Source organism: Macrotis lagotis, chromosome 1 (assembly GCF_037893015.1).
Source record: "Macrotis lagotis isolate mMagLag1 chromosome 1, bilby.v1.9.chrom.fasta, whole genome shotgun sequence".
In the NCBI taxonomy this organism is placed as follows: Eukaryota; Metazoa; Chordata; class Mammalia; order Peramelemorphia; family Peramelidae; genus Macrotis; species Macrotis lagotis.
The window spans coordinates 425,518,764-425,535,733 of NC_133658.1; the positions used below are offsets into that span (position 1 = coordinate 425,518,764).

The following is a 16,970-nucleotide window of genomic DNA, read 5'->3' on the forward strand; positions in this document are numbered from 1 at the left end:
TAGGATAGGAGAGCAGAAAGCTTTAGGAATTTACTAATAAAGGAATTGATAATTTCATATGAACTGGTTACAAGATATTTAAGCATCATTCATAATACCAGAACTGTGCCAAAGTCTGCTCTTGAGTTAACTGGTATGTTGTAGTCAAACTTACTGCGAAGCCTTTACTTAGTATTAGGGGCTCTGCTCAGACAGCATGCAACACAGTTAAAATCACTAAATCACAATATTGATTTTCTAAGCAGCTTTTTAACAATGGCATTTTGATTCTAGCTATACATCAGTTTACATTTTTGCCTAAAGTTGGATATAAAAGAACAGATTCAAAACACCGAGTAAGACTGGAAATGGAACATTATTAGTATCTAGCAAATATAAGCCCAGATAGATATTTAAAATAAAAAATAAGAGGGTCTGTCCCTTAATAAATTGTACTTTTCTCAATTTCCTGAGAATTCAAGGGCTTGGATTACCAGGTAATGGATGATTGATCAACTTTCTTCAAACACTGGACTCAGATTCTTTCATTTATTTTGCAATAGAAAATGAACTTCTGCTATTCTTTATTTGCCCTACACACTATTACAGCGTAGGGATTTCCACATTATTTTTGTCTACACTAAGCTGGTACAACCTAATTCACAGGAAGAAACATGGTAACATTTGGCTTACAGACAATAAGTTAAGATAAGATCACCACTTGTCAAAGATGCTGTAGAAAGATTTTGTGAGAGGGTCCCTTCCAGCTTTCAGGGGACTATATGATAATGAGCAACAGATATGGGTGATAATCTAATCAGGCAGATATTTACTGATGAATTTGTGTGTATATAAACCAAGATGTCTATTATGATCTATGTTACTGAAAGTCATAAACTAGTTTTCTTGGAGTCATAAACTGCTTCACGATGTCCTCTGTAATCTCTTTGCGCTTGGCCTGGTGATTGGCAATCAAGGGCTGCAGAACTTCAATAAGTGTCTTCTTTAGCTCTCCAGTGAGCATTGCTCCACTTGTGTAATCCTGTCAGAGAGAGAACAGAATCATAAGGAAAATTACTGTTCCCTGAAATTCTTGTTCCCACTCTCAGGAATGGTGGAGAAGGAGGGGATTCAGATTTGATGACTCTTGAAGTTCTTTCTAGTTCTGAGGTTCTGGAAGAGACTACAGAAGGCACTGAATCAAACCCTAACCTGGAGCAGGAATCTCCTTCATAACATACCTGAAAAGTGGTCACAACTTACATATAATCTTATTCAACCTTAAATAAAGAGTGGGATACAGACAGGGATAGGAATTATCTATATTGTAGATATGTAGTAGAGAGGGAGGCATGAAAATCTTGTTTCAATCACAGAGCTGGTTATCAAAAGGCTTGGGACACAATTATTTTCTAGTTCACATCTGTCAACAAAGCCTCTACTACCAGCACAACTATTGGTAAGTCAAACTTATATAGTGCTCTAATATAATTCTATTTAAAAATATAGAGAAATATCCTTTTCATCCAATACGTTGCCATAGCCACTGTCAGTTCTATGATGATGTTTACCCTTGTTTTCAAAGAAAACTATGACATCCGGGAGGTGATGCCATGACAAGCCAATGCACTAGATTTGAGTGAGGGGGTGCTGTGCTTAGTCACCAGCTTCACTTTCTTCCCAGAGTCATCTGGGTTCAGTGGTCAGATATGGATTAGGACTACTGGAGATGGCCCTGGGTGTGAGGCAATCAGGTTTAAGTGAATTGCCCAGGGTCACACAGCTAGGTAATTATTAAGTTCCTGAGGCTGTATTTGAACTCAGGTCCTCCTGACTCCAAGGCTGGTGCTCTATTTAGCACCATGGAACTGTCCTATGATAATCTATATCTATATCTATATCTATGTCTATGTCTATAGCTATGGATAATCCACATCCAGAACATTCCTCCTTATTTCTTCTGCTCCACTCCTAATGCTACTACACTAAATCTGGCCCTGTTACCTTATGCTTGTTTCTAACGTGGTGTCACTACATTTCTGTAGTGCTTTAAGATTACAAAGGTTACAAAAAAATTAGTTTTTTTTAGGATTTTATTTTGCAAGGCAATGGGGTTAAATGATTTGCCTAAGGTCACCCAGCTAGGTAATTATTAAGTTCCTGAGGCCATATTTGAACTCAGGTTCTCTTGATTCCAGGGCTGTGCTCTATCCACTATGTCACATAACCTCCCCTTTTATAGGATTTTGAGAATTGATCTCTACAACCCTGTAAAGCATCTAGTACAAGTATTAACATCCCCCTTTCCCAGATGAAGACTCTGAAGCCTGAAGAGAGAGAGCTTGGAAATGATGGAGCTGGGACTTCAATCTAGATTTTTTTGCATCAATATCTTATCACTATATCCTATTAATGTCTGGCATTGTTTCTACCACCAAGCACTGAAAAAAAAAATCTTCAAAAATATAGATTCCTAAACTCTCTGTCTAGGTGATAGATGAATAGCCTCTGACAAGGACCAACCATTCCTCTCTGTTACAGGAGAAGGATTAATGTAAAGTACAATGTGGTTTTATTCCTCCTACATTCCTTGTTAATTGAAACAACACAAAACCAAAACAAATTTAAAAAATTTGAACCCAAAACTTTGTTGGAGCATGTTACTGTAAATACACTGAAATTCAAAATGTAAAAATTTAAAATAGTCACTCTTGGCTTAATCTCTAGAATGGGGTTTTAGATTTTTTTCTTTATGTGATGGATCCTTTGACAATCTGATACAGCCGATGGATTAGAATAATGTTTTTAAATGCACAAAATCAAATACATAGGAACAAAGGAAATAATTAATTTTTCAAATATGATTATTAACATATTTTTTAAAAATGGCCATTAATTCCAGTTCAAGGATTTTTTTTAGAACATCTTTTTAGAAAAAAAAAGCTGATCCACTATTGCCTAATGAACATATTTCAGACTTCCCATTTGGTATTTAAGGCTTTCACCAATTTGGTAAACATTCCAATATGTCTTGTGTTCTCCCTCTGCTACATTATGTTTTTGTTTATGCCTGCCCCTATGACAAGGTCCCTCCTTGAATTTCTATCCCTTAAACACAATTCAAATGCCACTGTTTCCAGGACAGGGTTCCCTGTCAGCTGGTAATGACCATTACTCTATGAGGTATATAAGCACACTGTTTTTGCCACTTACTCATTTATCATGTATTGTAGTTATCTATGTTAAATGTCCTATTTATTGAACTGAAAGCTTCATGAAAACAGGGATAGTAACTTACCCAAACTTTTTAACTTTCTTCATCTTGAACATAATATTTTGTATATAGTAGATGCTTTAAAAGCATTTGTCAAAAACATAATAGTTGAAGGCAAATTAAGTAGCAAAATTCAGTCCTTGAGAAGAGAACAAGTGTCTTGCCCATTTGAAATATTTCTAATGCAGTGTAAATAAAACTTCTTACATAGCTATACAGAAAGCCTTTGAGAGAGAGCTCTTAGAAATACCTGTCTTATCTGCTCGAGTTTGTCATCATCCTCTAGGAAGAAGGTGAGGTACATGAAAGACACGTCAATGTCACAGTTGCCTCCAAGTTCTCTGTGTTCCTCTACAGTGTCTTTACCTCCAGAAAATGCATGTTTATTGACCTGCAGAACAAAATTCATGAAAAACTAATCTTTCATAATTTGGTTAAATAACTATTTTAGATAAAAAGAGTGAGCAGAGTGGTGGCACATGCCCTAAGATCCTGTTCCTGAAGGAGTTGAGATTGGTGGATCACCAAATAAGAGAATTCTGAGCTCTAGTGGGGCTTCCAGACAACCAATGTCTTTCCTAGGTCTAGGGGTGCCCCTTGCTTAAGGGGAGGAGGGGGAAGACAGGCCCAGGTTGGAAAATGGAGAAAGTGAAGGCTTCTGTGCCAATCAATATTGGGGGATGGGTCTGTGAATGGCTGCTGCACTTCTGAACTGAGTGAGATAGGAAGCTCCAGTCTCAAACAAACATAAGCTAAAAGAAAATATAAAAACAACAATTATTCACTGAATGTCCATTGATGCTATTTCAACAATGTGGGGATTTGTTCAAGAAAGATCACAGATCCACCTCTGAAGGATGTATTCCTTCATTTTAATCCAATAAGAGTTTATTAAGTGTCTGTAATCTGTAAAGGACTAGAATAAATACTGATGTAAAGACCAAAAAAAAAATCCATCAGAACTTATATTCTATTGGGAGATGGAGGTGGTGGGAGGGGGAGTGGTTTCATAACTAAAATATTATTCCCATTTGATGATGAATCTCTCTGTATTTAAGTATGATTTTTGGATGATAAATATATATAATTTGGGGCCAGAGACATTCTCCATGTCTCGTACCTTTCCCTGGTTGGTAGGGTCTGATAGAGTGTGGACGTTTAACTTTTGAGTCCTTAGAATCAACACTTCAATCCCTTTTGAATTCTGAAGAGTTTAATAATTATCTTACAAAAGGAAGGTATTAAAAACGGAACAGGGGCTCTGATAAAACTCATAAGCTAAGGACTCTAACTAAACTTCCACAGACAGAACCCACAGAGGGACCCAATGAGGCAGTTCTCCTACTCAAGGTAACCTAGAAAAGAGCAGAAAGGCTCTGCTCCCTGGGGTTGGAGGGGCGGCACACCAGAGGGGCAGCCCGCCGGAGCGAAAGAACTTCAGCCTCCCAGAGGCAGCCCCAGGGCGCACAGCAGTGGGGGAGTTTCCTGACCTACCCCTGGGGAGCACCGGGCACAAAGTTGGGGAACAGAGGGGGACCTCTGCCAGAGCAAGCATGTGGAGCCCAGCCCTCAGGGCACACAGCTAGCAATGTGGTCTTTCAGCAGCCCAGATCAGAAGCAGGTGGAGCCAGTAAGCAGGAGCCCCCAGGGCAAGAGCCCATTGAAACTAGGGAGGGGAGTGAAGAGAGAGAAACTGCAGGGCTCTGTCCTCTGTCCCTGGAACAGGACTCTGGGGCTCTGACCACATTCAGATCCTGATTGCAGTCTAGGCCCCCCCATACAACAGCAGCCCCCCCCCCCCCCACCTCAGCCCCATGGCAGAGGGGGGCGCATATGGTCATTCACAGACCAGGAGGGAGGACAGAGCCTCACACACTGAGACCCTTGTGGGAGTGTCCCAAAAGCTCAGGAAGCACCCCCAAAACAGGCGCAGGCTGGGAAAAATGAGCAAGCAAGAGAAAAAAAGAGGAACACAATTGAGAAATATTTTGCAAATGAGCCCAAGAAGGATCAAAATACTCAGTCTGAACATGAGGAAGCACAAGCTCCTACATCTAAAGACTCCAAGAAAAACAGAAATTGGGCTCAGGCTATGACAGAGATCAAAAAAGACTTTGAAAATCAAATGAGGGAGTTAGAAGAAAAACTGGGAAAAGAAATGAAAGAGATGCAGGAAAAACATGAAAATGAAGTCAGCAGCCTAGTCAAGGAAATCCAAAAAAATGCTGAAGAAAATAGCATGCTAAAAACCAGCTTAGGTCAAATGGATAAAACAGTTCAAAAAGTTATGGAGGAGAAGAATGCTTTAAAAAGCAGAATGGGCCAGATGGAAAAAGAGATAAGAAAAGTCTCTGAGGAGAACAAATCCTTCAGACAAAGAATAGAATTCAGGGAGAATGATGAATTTGCCAGAAATCAGGAATCAATACTTCAAAACCAAAAAAATGAGAAATTACAAGAAAATGTGAAATATCTCATTGAAAAAAACAACTGATATGGAAAACAGACTTAGGAAAGATAATTTAAAAATCATTGGAATACCTGAAAGTCATGATCAGGAAAAGAACCTTGACATCATTTTCAAAGAATTACTACAGGAAAATTGCCCTGATATTCTAGAAGCAGAGGGCAAAATAGAAATGAGGAGAATCCACCGATCCCCCCGAGAAAGAGATCCCCAAAAACCAACCCCAAGTTCCAGAACTCCTAAGTCAAAGAGAAAATATTACAAGCAGCCAGAAGGACACAGTTCAAATATTGTGGAGCTGCAATCAGGATCACACAGGACTTAGCAGCAAGTACATTGAAAGCTCGTAGGGCTTGGAATATAATATACCGGAAGGCAAAAGAGCTTAGAATGCAACCAAAAATCAACTACCCAGCAAGGCTGAATGTCCTCTTCCAGGGAAAAAGATGGACTTTCACTGAACCAGGGGAATTTCAAATGTTCCTTTTAGAATGGCCAGAGCTGAACAGAAGGTTTGATCTTCAGATACAGGACTCAGGTGAAGCACAGAGATTGGAGGAGAAGGGGAAAATATGAGGGACTTAATGATGATGAACTGCATGTATTCCTGTATTGAAAAATGACACTGGTAATACTCATATGAACCTTCTCAGTTAATAGAGCAGGTAGAGGGAGCTTTTATAGTTGAAGCACAGGAGAAAGCTGAATTCGAAGATAAAATATAGTGTAAAAATGGAGTCAACAGGGAAAAAAAGGGAAATGTAATGGGAGAAAGAAAAAGGAGAGGGAGAATAGGCCAAGATATTTCATATAATAAGATTTTTCTTTATTATAATGAGCTATTGCAATGATATAGAAGGAGGGAAGGCAAGGGGGAATGAGGGAAACTTCACTCTCCTCAGAGGTGGTTAGGAGAGGAAACAGCATATATACTCAATGGGGTATAGGCATCTGGAGTAAGAAGGAGAGGGGGCGACAGGGGGAAGGGGGGGATGTGAGTGATGGAGGAGAGGATGGACCATGGGGGGAGAGTGGTCAGATATAACACATTTTCTTTTTTACTTATTGCAAGGGGCTGGGATTGGATGGCCTGTCCGGGACCACAGGGCCAGGTGGATGCCGGGCCTAAGGGGTGGTATGGGGGCTCAGGGCCTCTTGGCCCCAGGGCCAGGGATCTGTCTGCTGCGCCACTCAGCTACCCTACAGCAGAGTCAGAGTGAAAGGAGAGAGAAAATATAGTACATGACAGTGGAGAAATACCAAAGGAGGGAGTTGTGATCAGCAATGGCAACGGTGGAAAAATATGGAAGTAACTTTTGCCATGGACTTATCATAAAGAATGTGAACCACCCAGGACAGAGTTGTTGGTGTTGGAACAAAGACTCAAGCACATTTTTTTTTTTTTTAGGTTTTTGCAAGGCAAAGGGGGTTAAGTGGCTTGCCCAAGGCCACACAGCTAGGTAATTATTAAGTGTCTGAGACCGGATTTGAACCCAGGTACTCCTGACTCCAGGGCCAGTGCTTTATCCACTACCCCACCTAGCTGCCCCAGCACATTTTTTATTATTATTATTTTTTTGGGGGGGTGCAGGGCAAATGGGACTGGGTGGCCTGCCTAGAGCCACATAGCAGGGTGATCCTTGGCTGTCTGAGGCCAGATTTGGACCCTGGTGCTCCTGGCTCAAGGGCCAATGCTCTGTCCACCACCCAGCCACCCCTACTATTATTACTATTTTATTTTATTTTGGACCTTTTTTTTTCTTTTTTTTTTGGTTTTTGCAGGGCAGTGGGGTTCGGGTGGCTTCTATATCACACGGCTGGGTGATTGTTGGGTGTATGGGGCCAGATGTGGGCTTGGGTGCTTGTGGCTCCAGGGCTGGTGCTCCATCCACTGCGCCACGTGGCCATACCTACAATTATTACTACTATTTTTTTTTAATTTTAATTTTTTTTCTCTCCCCTTTACTTTATTGCTGAAGCAAGTCTATATTTATGGGGGGAGGGGTTATCTTGTTTACTCTTAAACAAGAATATTTTACTAATGTAAAAATAACATTAATTGTACAAAATGAGAATAAATATTAAATAAAAAAAGAAAGGAAAAAAACACAGAACAGGGAAAGAATTTCATCCAAGACAATAACAGAAGATGGGGAACATACACCTTAGTTTAGTATATTCAGTACATTTTGGGACATGGGTGTTGATATGGCTTAGCTGATTTCTAGAAATAGCACCTAATACTACAGATCAAATGGGTAGAGGAAGTTACTGTAGTAGTTATTCTAGTAGTATAAATTATTAAAACAGTGAATGCTTAAAGAGCAACAAGAATTCACCAAGGGTAAAAGTGAATGGTTCTTGAAAACAAAAGTTGTTCATTTATTACTGAATCTTTGTGATCCTATGGATTAGGCTTCTGGAGTGGTTTGCCATTTCCTTTTCCAGGAGATTAAAGCAAAAAGAAGTTAAATCACTTGCCCAGGGTCACAAAGCTAGTATGTGTCTGAGGCGGAATTTGAACTCAGGTCTTTCTATTTCTATGCCCAGAACTCTATCCACTGAGTCACCTATATCTTCCTTCTAAAGGCTATTTTTCAGCCATTGGATCTTTACCTTGTTCTTGATCTGTTTGGCTGTGTCAGTAAGGAAGATGGAAGAGTTGGGGTCACTGGCACTCATTTTAGTCTGGGCTCCCTGCAGAGCTGGGAAGAAGCTTGAATGAAGCAAGGCAGGTTTGGGATAGCCAATCTTTGGGGCTACATCTCTTGTCATTCTAAAATAAGGATCCTATAAAAAAAAAGAGAGAAGAATAAATACAGAGATGATATGAGGCAAATAATGAAACATCTTGCCTTCACACAGTGCAAGATGACAAAGCACTTTTCTTATAGCAAACCTGATGGAAGGAGTCCAAAAATCATTATCCCTAGCTATAGATGAAGAAAATCAGGATCAGGAAAGTAAACATACTTGTCCAAAGTCAATCTAGACCCAGATTCAAATTTAGGTCTTCTAAGTCCTAGATCAAAATACTTCCTACTACAAAAACTCTTTCTATAGTTTATAACACAGGATGTGGGAGCTAGGATTTAAACTCACATCTCTTATGATTAAGTCCAGGGCTTTTCCTGACACTAATTTCTATTTTTGTATTTTAGTCTCACATTAAAAAACAAACCTCAGTACCCTTTATTTTTATATCACTTTCATTTTCAAATATATTGTCCCACCCTGCCTTTTCCTTTTGACAAAAGAAAAAATAAAAATAAAGTCAACAAAACTAAGCAAAACTTAAACCAAATCTGACAGTACATGCTATGCTCCATACCCACAGGCCCATCTGTGGAAAAGCACATTTTTCTCAACTCTTTTCCTGGGCCCAATCTAATTGTTATAATTACATGATATTCATTTCTGGGTACTTTTGGTTCCTTAAGCTATAGTATTCATTACAAATACTCTGCCCTTGGTTCTGCTTACTTCATTTGCATCAGTTACAGAAGATTTCCTGTGCCCAGATCTTAATAAGTGAATAATACTTGAGAAGTTACTCCAATTTAAATCTTGATAGCATATGGAGGAGACTAAAACTACTCAAATTAAATGGGATGAAATGATTTCTTACCTGATCTATGGCACATGGAATAAGACATTGAATATCTGTTCTGTCTTTGAAAATCTGTGGAAATGAGTTGCTGAAGGAAGGGGCGGCTTGGATAGCAGGAAAACTAATCTTTCCTGAAAGAAGAAAAAAAATCAAATTACAGATATTTTTTCAATTTAGGATAACTCTTGTTGATACTAGCTAACTGGTATGAACCTCTAACCACTGGTTCTGGTTAGTTAGGTTTTGGCAATTCAGTAATTACTGACTAGTTCACAAGATCCTAGATGATCAAATTCTGCTCTAACCTGTACTTAAAAGAAGAGGTAGAAGTTTCTTCATATAATATAGGATAGGATGCTATTAGAAGTCAATATTTTCTTTTATCCTTGATCTATTTTATTTTAATATTATTAAAAGTTTTTTTGACTTCCAAATTTTCTCCCCAGCCCCTTTCTATACTGCTTAAGAATGCAAGTAGTAGGGGCAGCTAGGTGGTGCAGTGGATAGAGTGCTGGCCCTGGAGTCAGGAGTACCTGAGTTCAAATCCGGCCTCAGACACTTAATAATTACCTAGCTGTGTGGCCTTGGGCAAGCCACTTAACCCCATCGCCTTGCAAAAAACCTAAAAAGAATGCAAGTAGTATGATTCCCATTTTATATGTTAAGTTATACAAAATATATTTCCATATTACCCATGAAAAGTGAAATAAATAAAATGAAAAGTGTATGCTTCAATCTGTACTCATCAGTTCTCTTTCTTGAGACAGCATTTTTAATCATGAGTCCTTCAGTCTTTCACAGTTGATCATTTTTACAATAATGTTACTGTGCATAATGTTCTATTTCTGCTTACTTCATCTTGTATTGGTTCATGTCTTCCCCAGTTTTTCTGAAACTACCCCCCTTCATAATTTCCTGTAGCACACCAGTATTTAACTACAGTCACTACAATCATACAACAGTTTGTTCTCAGTCATTCCCCAATGGATGGGTAACCTCTCAATTTCCAATTCTTTGCCACCTGCAAAAAGAGTTGCTATAAATATTTTTGTCCAAATAGGCTCTTTTCTCTGATTTCTTTAGGATTATGAACTTAATAGTGGTATTACTGAATCAAAGGGCATAAACAGTTTAATAGCCCTTTGGGTTATTGTTCTATAGAATGGCTTGATTGGTTTATATAAAAATGTGAAAATTTTAATGGATAGGAACACATTGGAGTTAAGTGATGATGGGATCCAAATCCTAAGATGAAAACCTAGATGATTTCTGTGTAAGACACTTTTATTCTCTAGGTCTCTGTTTCTGCCTTTGTAAATTGAAGGGAATTTTCTAAGATCTTCCTACTCTTAGATTTTATAGTTCTAAGATCCTTCAATTATGTTCTATGATTTCATGATTTTATAATTCCTAATGGCTCTACCAGTTCATAATTCTATCATTTCATCGCAGTCCTATCATGCTATAATATTAACTTGCAATTATAATTTATAAAGTATTTTCCAGATACATAATAACCCATTGATCCTATGGATAAAAAGAGGGAAACTAAATAATCACTTAATTTAAAAAAATAAAATGAATAAAGCTTTTAGAGTATCAACAAAAATTTCACATAAGGATAAACAGATCTGTTTGAAGGCACTGTACCGGCTCTAGCATTACTCATCCCTATGTTTAATAACTAATGAGATAAGCTAACATGATAGAAATTTAAGGAAGAATGTGTATTTCCTGGGGCAGGACCAAATATCTTCTTATTTCATTCTCCTACATTATATATGTTATTCTGTTGTTTTAAGTTGCTACTCCAGTGCTCCTCTGATGTCTCCACAAAGAGGGCCAGACTTAGTATGGAATATAGCTAGTTTACATAATTAGATTATCTTGTACCTAAAAATAGATGATTCCAGAACAGCTGAATTTAATCTTACCAATGCAATCACTGTCAGAGAAGCCAAAGATGCCCTTTACTTGATTAAAAGTGACATGCTTTTGGATTTTGACCACATTCTTGTAGAAACTTGGACTCGACCTGCAGAGAAGAATCCAAAATAAAATTCTGGTCTTGGGGATTACTCAGGATGAGAAATTGATATCCAAGTAGCATCAATTTGAAGCAAACATGAAGATCCTAGATCAATTTGGGGCTTGTACAGTGATCATGACACATGGTTGACTGATTCTCTCAGATTCAGAGATCACCTCAACTCAAAACCTCCACTGATGCTTTGTCACATCATGAAGGCATCTCTAGATTCTTGACATCTATGCCAAAACAAATTCAACTTTGGCAGGTCTCAAAAAGCTAGAAAGATTTTGTGTATGGGTCCAGCAACCAAGTGCATATTTATTGTCTAGAGACTGAGTTAAGCTCAGTGAGAGAAAGTTGGATTCAAGAGAAAGTTGGATTCCCAGTAGTGAGATTTTGAACAGAGAAACTTATGCACATCTTGTAATATATATATATATATATGTATATTAAGACATATTAAGGTATATTAAGGCATAAAGGGGTTGGAATCTATATTGATGGAAGGAGCACCCACATGTACAAAATCTTGGCTTCTTTGAAATTTTAGTGGCCCAGCATTGCCAAACTCTGAGCAGAATGGTAAAGTGGAGAGATTTCAATTCTAGCTTTGCCATTTGCTGCTCCTGGTAGTAGATGAACTCTAAGGTCACTTCTACTCCTAAATCCTATGAACTTCTGGGTTTAACATAAACTATCATGTTCCTCATCATTTAAAAAAGTTATGAATTTTCAAGAGTTATATAAACATCAGGTATTATAATCTGAATGGCATGAACAAAATATTATAGAAATTCAGAGTAGGGAGAGATCACTTTGGATTGAATGCTCAGGGAAGGAATGGAAGAAATGCTATTTGATACTGACTTTAAAGGAGGAGTCAAGTTTCTATCAGGACAAGTGGGAGGGAGGGAGAAAGAGGAGAGAGAAATTTATGTACAGACAAAGAAATAACAACAACCAAGTATTTAGTATATAAATAATTCAGTCTCCCTAAAGCAAAGAAGAGAAGGATAGGTTGAGAGTCCATTGGATTTTGAATGCCAGGCTAAGGAGTTGGAAGTTTATTTGGCAGAGAAAGGGAAAGGGAAGGACACAAACATTATATAGTGCCTACTGTGGGTCAGGTCCAGAGCCAAGTACCTTTACAAATATTATCTCACTTGATTGTCACTACAACCCTGTGAAGAAGGTGCTGTTATTATGCTGATTTTTATAGTGGAGAAAACTGAGGCAAACAGGGCTGCTGGCCCAGATAACACAGCTAGTAAGTATTCAGGGCCAGATTTGAAACAAGGTTTTCCTGACTCTAGGCCTAGCACTCTGTCCAGTAAGTCACCTTATGTGTGTGTACACACACACACACACACACACACACACACACAAACACACAATAAAGATTGTCCCAGATTTCTGGAATGATGGCTATTTTTTGGGGGGGGGGTGTGCCAAGGTAATGGGGTTAAATGACTTGCCCAAGGTCACAAAGCTAAGTAAGTATTAAGTGTCTTGAGGTCGCATTTGAACTCAGGTCCTTCTGACTCCAGGGTTGGTGCTTTATCCATTGAGCCACCCAGCTGCCTCTGGAATGATGCTTTAAGCAACATACTTATAATAATAAAATTTCTCCCAGTAGGCAGCTAGGTGGCGCAGTGGATGGAGCACCGGCCCTGAAGTCAGGAGTGCCTGAGTTCAAATCCAGCTTCACACACAATAATTGCCCAGCTGTATGGCCTTGGGCAAGCCACTTAACTCCATTTGCCTTGCAAAAAAAAAAAAAGTTTTCAGGAATGGAGATTTATAGTCAAATATCAAAAAAGGGAAGAAAATGATACAAATTTTAATAAGGTGAAGTATCCCAGAAAGAGAAGTTTTAGTTTTCTAAGTCTACTTCAAGTCTTTTCAAAATGAAAAGATCTAATTTCTATTCCAACATAAGATCCATTTATAAGAGAACTAGTAAAGATAATAGCAAAAGCTTTTATTTCTGATGTTTTTAGAAAGTACTGTCCCCAGAAGATCCCTGTAAGGCAGGAGATTCATGGAAGTGAAGGGACTTGTCAAGGGCTATTATTATAGGCAGTAAGGACCAAAGCCAGGAATCAAATCCAGGTCTTTGGACCCCAATAAAATGCCTTGCAAGTTTTGAGTCTGGGCAAATTTACTCTTGAATAAACTGTTGAACTGTTTAGTTATGAAAAAGATATTGAGGTGTTTTACACTTACCCCATGTATTCCAGGTCAGAAAAGATGAAAGTTTTATTTATATCAAAACCACAGGCTATGATATCCTTTGCATTTTCTATTGTATAGCCATATGCTTGCTCAAGTGTTAGCTCTTTCCAGAGGTATTTTTCATCATCAGTCATCTGGATAACCAGAGGAACATTGAATACATCTTGTAGCCACCTAAAAAATATAGACCCAAATCATTACTACCAAAACAGTATCTTAAACACAGAATCTTTTTTGTTTATGTTGTTCAGTTGTGTCTGACGCTTTAAGATCCTATGTACCACAAAACTTCGGTCCTTCTATCCTCCTGGATTCTGTCCAAAATTATGTTCATTTGGTTTCATGACACTATCTATTCATCTCATCCTCTGTCATTCCTTTTTTGATTTTAATTGTTCCCAACATCAGAATCTTTTCCAATGAGCCTGTCATATTGTGGTCAAAGTATTTAAGTTTATGCTTTAATATTTGATTTTCCAATAATAGTCTGAATTAAAGCATTTTGTTTTTTACCTACAAATTATCATACACTTTCCATGTGAGTTGTACAACCTTTATCTTAAGATCAGTAAAAAAGACATTCATTTCTTTATTTAAAACAATAACAGGAAGATGTGAAGTAAAAAAGGGAAACTGGAAAATGAAGATGGTGAGTTCACCATCACTAGAGATATTCAAGCAGAGGTAGGAAGACCATTTTGGGTGATTCTCTTGAGCAGATACATGCTTCAGGTAAGGGTTAATCTAGATGTTCTTGAAAGTTCACTGTAACTGAGATTCTGTGATTCTGAGATGCCATGCAAACTAGATTTCATAGAGTATCTTGATTCTTGTCTGCCTCCCTGCCTCTCTAGGCTTCATACAGTTTTCTGATTCCCTGTTTCTAAGTACCTTAACAATTTGGTTGCCAGGTGAGTTTACAAAAATAATACTGTCATACATATTTTAAACATTGCTTGAATTTAATAATCAAAATTATAATAAAAGATGATTATCATTTATATTATTAGGTATGAACAAATATAATTATTATAATAAAGAAGTACAATAGGGATAATAATTTTAAAAAGCTTTAGAAGATGATGCTACTTACTTTGTGAAAATAAATGGGATGAGATGACCTACATGCATTGCTTCGGAAGAGGGCCCTCTGCCTGTGTAAAGATAGAATGGCTTCTTATTTTCATATGCGTCGAGAATGTTGTTCATGTCCCTAAGTGAGAAGAGAACAGAGGAAATAGTGTGACTTTCTTGGAAAAATATCAGAGTACAGGAACTATGCAAATTTGCATCTGAAAGTGAAAAATCAAACAAATAAATGAATTTCAGTTTCTAATGAAATTGCTTTAATGCCTCAAGGATCTAGGATTGTCAGTGTGAGTATTCTATTTATATAAGTTGAAATCTCTCTAATGTCTTAGTAGTTTTGGAAAGTCGTTTTTGTTGGAAAAATTCATCACCTTGAGGTCAGTTTGGTTATATGCTTCTCTGAATTTAGCTAGGCTGTTCCTTGGAGAAGACACAGCTCCATCTATGTATGGCTGGGCCTACAATCTAAGCCTTTTAGCTTGGGAGAATATGTCAGAGCTTGTCCTCTGATAGCAGCCATTGATAATCTACAGTCATCTCCACACCATGATAAGGCATCTGAACAGGCTTTTTGTAAGACAACACTGTTGAAATGGTTGGTTAGGATTTTGAATCACAGACACAAGTGAAGCACTGACTGTGAGTTTAGATCATAGGTGATTTAAATTATAGAAAGGGGAAAAAATCAGTTGATGAGCATTTTAACTGGAGGATTCCATGATTACTGAGTACAACTTCAATATGGTGATAGCTTGTTAATTCAAATACTAGGGTATTTGACAGATATGGAGTTAGTAAGGTATTCCATATCTGGGTTAGTAAATAGTAAATACCAGGTGGCTAGTTTCACAGTGCCAGACTAAACTCAAGTCATTGCCAACTCTCATAGTCTTTATTTCAAGGTAGTATGAATGAGGCAGATTCAGAAATTATTCCACATATGGGACAAAGTCTAGACAAGTTCCTATGTCTAAAGTTCCTGGCGATTCAGGTCTCCTGGTATCTTTGGTGGCCCGAAGCATAAGATTTCTAATAGAGCTATGTTATACTTCAGTTTATGGCCTTCCAGTGATTTGTTTCAATATTTTATAAAAATTTCATCATATTGGCCATATAAAGGTGAAATCAGAGGACTGAAAAATAATACTGGTACCTAGATTCAAATTCTGGCTCAAAAGAATTTCTGAAAACCCTACACTATCTCCATAAAAGATTCTTTCCTAAGACAGAAATTTGGGGATTTTTAAGTGCTGGATTCTACCACAGTAACATGGTAGGTGAAAGGTAATCTTTAAATGAGTGTCATCTAAGTCATTATAATCACAATACTTCCTTTTTGCCTATGTTAGCTTCGTGGAAATTCTATTCCCCCTTTTCTTTTTTTTAAGGGTTTTTTTTTGGCAAGGCAAATGGAGTTAAGTGGCTTGCCCAAGGCCACACAGTTAGGTAATTATTAAGTGTCTGAGACCGGATTTGAACCCAGGTATTCCTGACTCCAAGGCTGGTGCTTTATCCACTATGCTACCTAGCCACACCCTATTCCCCCTTTTCTACACATTTTTTATTCTAATTATTATAGCTAACTCAACAGAATAGGAAAATAACCATATAAAGTTAAGTATATGGGAAATGCTATATGTGGTCAATAACACTTTTTTTTTTTTAGTACTTGTCCTTCTGTAAAAGAATACAGGCAGGTAAAGAGGTATATAGGAAAATGAAGTCTCACCTGTGAGAGAAAAAGATGCCTCTACGCAGGAAATGATGTGGTTTTTGTCCTATGACCCTCTCAATTCGATCTATCAGTTCTTTGTCAATCTTGCTGCTTCCAAACCGAACTAAAAAAAAAATCAGAAAAACTAGTAAAACAAATGGATACACAATTCTTAGCATTGTGTCTAGAAGTCAAATTAAGTCAATTCAATTTAATTTACATTATGTGAAAGGTGTTGTTGATACAAATATTAAAATAATACTATCCCTATTTCCAAGAAACTTGCAATTTTGTTAGGGGATGAGTAGTAGAATGAATGACCTGAATGAGTAGCATGAATAACTATAATGCAAGTTAAAATAAAAAATCTTTTCTCCCGGGGAAAGAAGAGGGAATTTTAGGGAGTATAATGGGTAAAAATGCCTCAAGGTGGAGGGCAGCAAGATGAGATAGGGGTATAATGAGTAGTTCAGTTTGGTAGAAATGTAGACTGTTTGAAAGAAAATAATGAAGTAAGGCTAGGAAGGTAAATTATGGGTTGTTACACCATAGGTTCCATAAAGGTTAGGC

General features: G+C 37.7%; 1 protein-coding gene across 2 annotated transcripts in view; it reads right to left on the reverse strand.

Moving 5' to 3' along the window:
- WARS1 (tryptophanyl-tRNA synthetase 1) overlaps positions 1 to 16,970 on the reverse strand; it is a 41,354-nt gene continuing 24,384 nt past the window's right edge. For both annotated transcript variants that reach the window (XM_074213091.1, XM_074213090.1), the window contains exons 4-11: positions 16,416 to 16,524; positions 14,691 to 14,810; positions 13,589 to 13,771; positions 11,265 to 11,365; positions 9,349 to 9,461; positions 8,337 to 8,510; positions 3,504 to 3,644; positions 1 to 1,021 (exon numbers count right to left, since the gene is read on the reverse strand). In XM_074213091.1, coding sequence (XP_074069192.1) covers positions 860 to 1,021; positions 3,504 to 3,644; positions 8,337 to 8,510; positions 9,349 to 9,461; positions 11,265 to 11,365; positions 13,589 to 13,771; positions 14,691 to 14,810; positions 16,416 to 16,524 — 1,103 coding nt within the window. In that variant the 3' untranslated portion in view covers positions 1 to 859. The remainder of the gene's footprint in view (positions 1,022 to 3,503; positions 3,645 to 8,336; positions 8,511 to 9,348; positions 9,462 to 11,264; positions 11,366 to 13,588; positions 13,772 to 14,690; positions 14,811 to 16,415; positions 16,525 to 16,970) is intronic.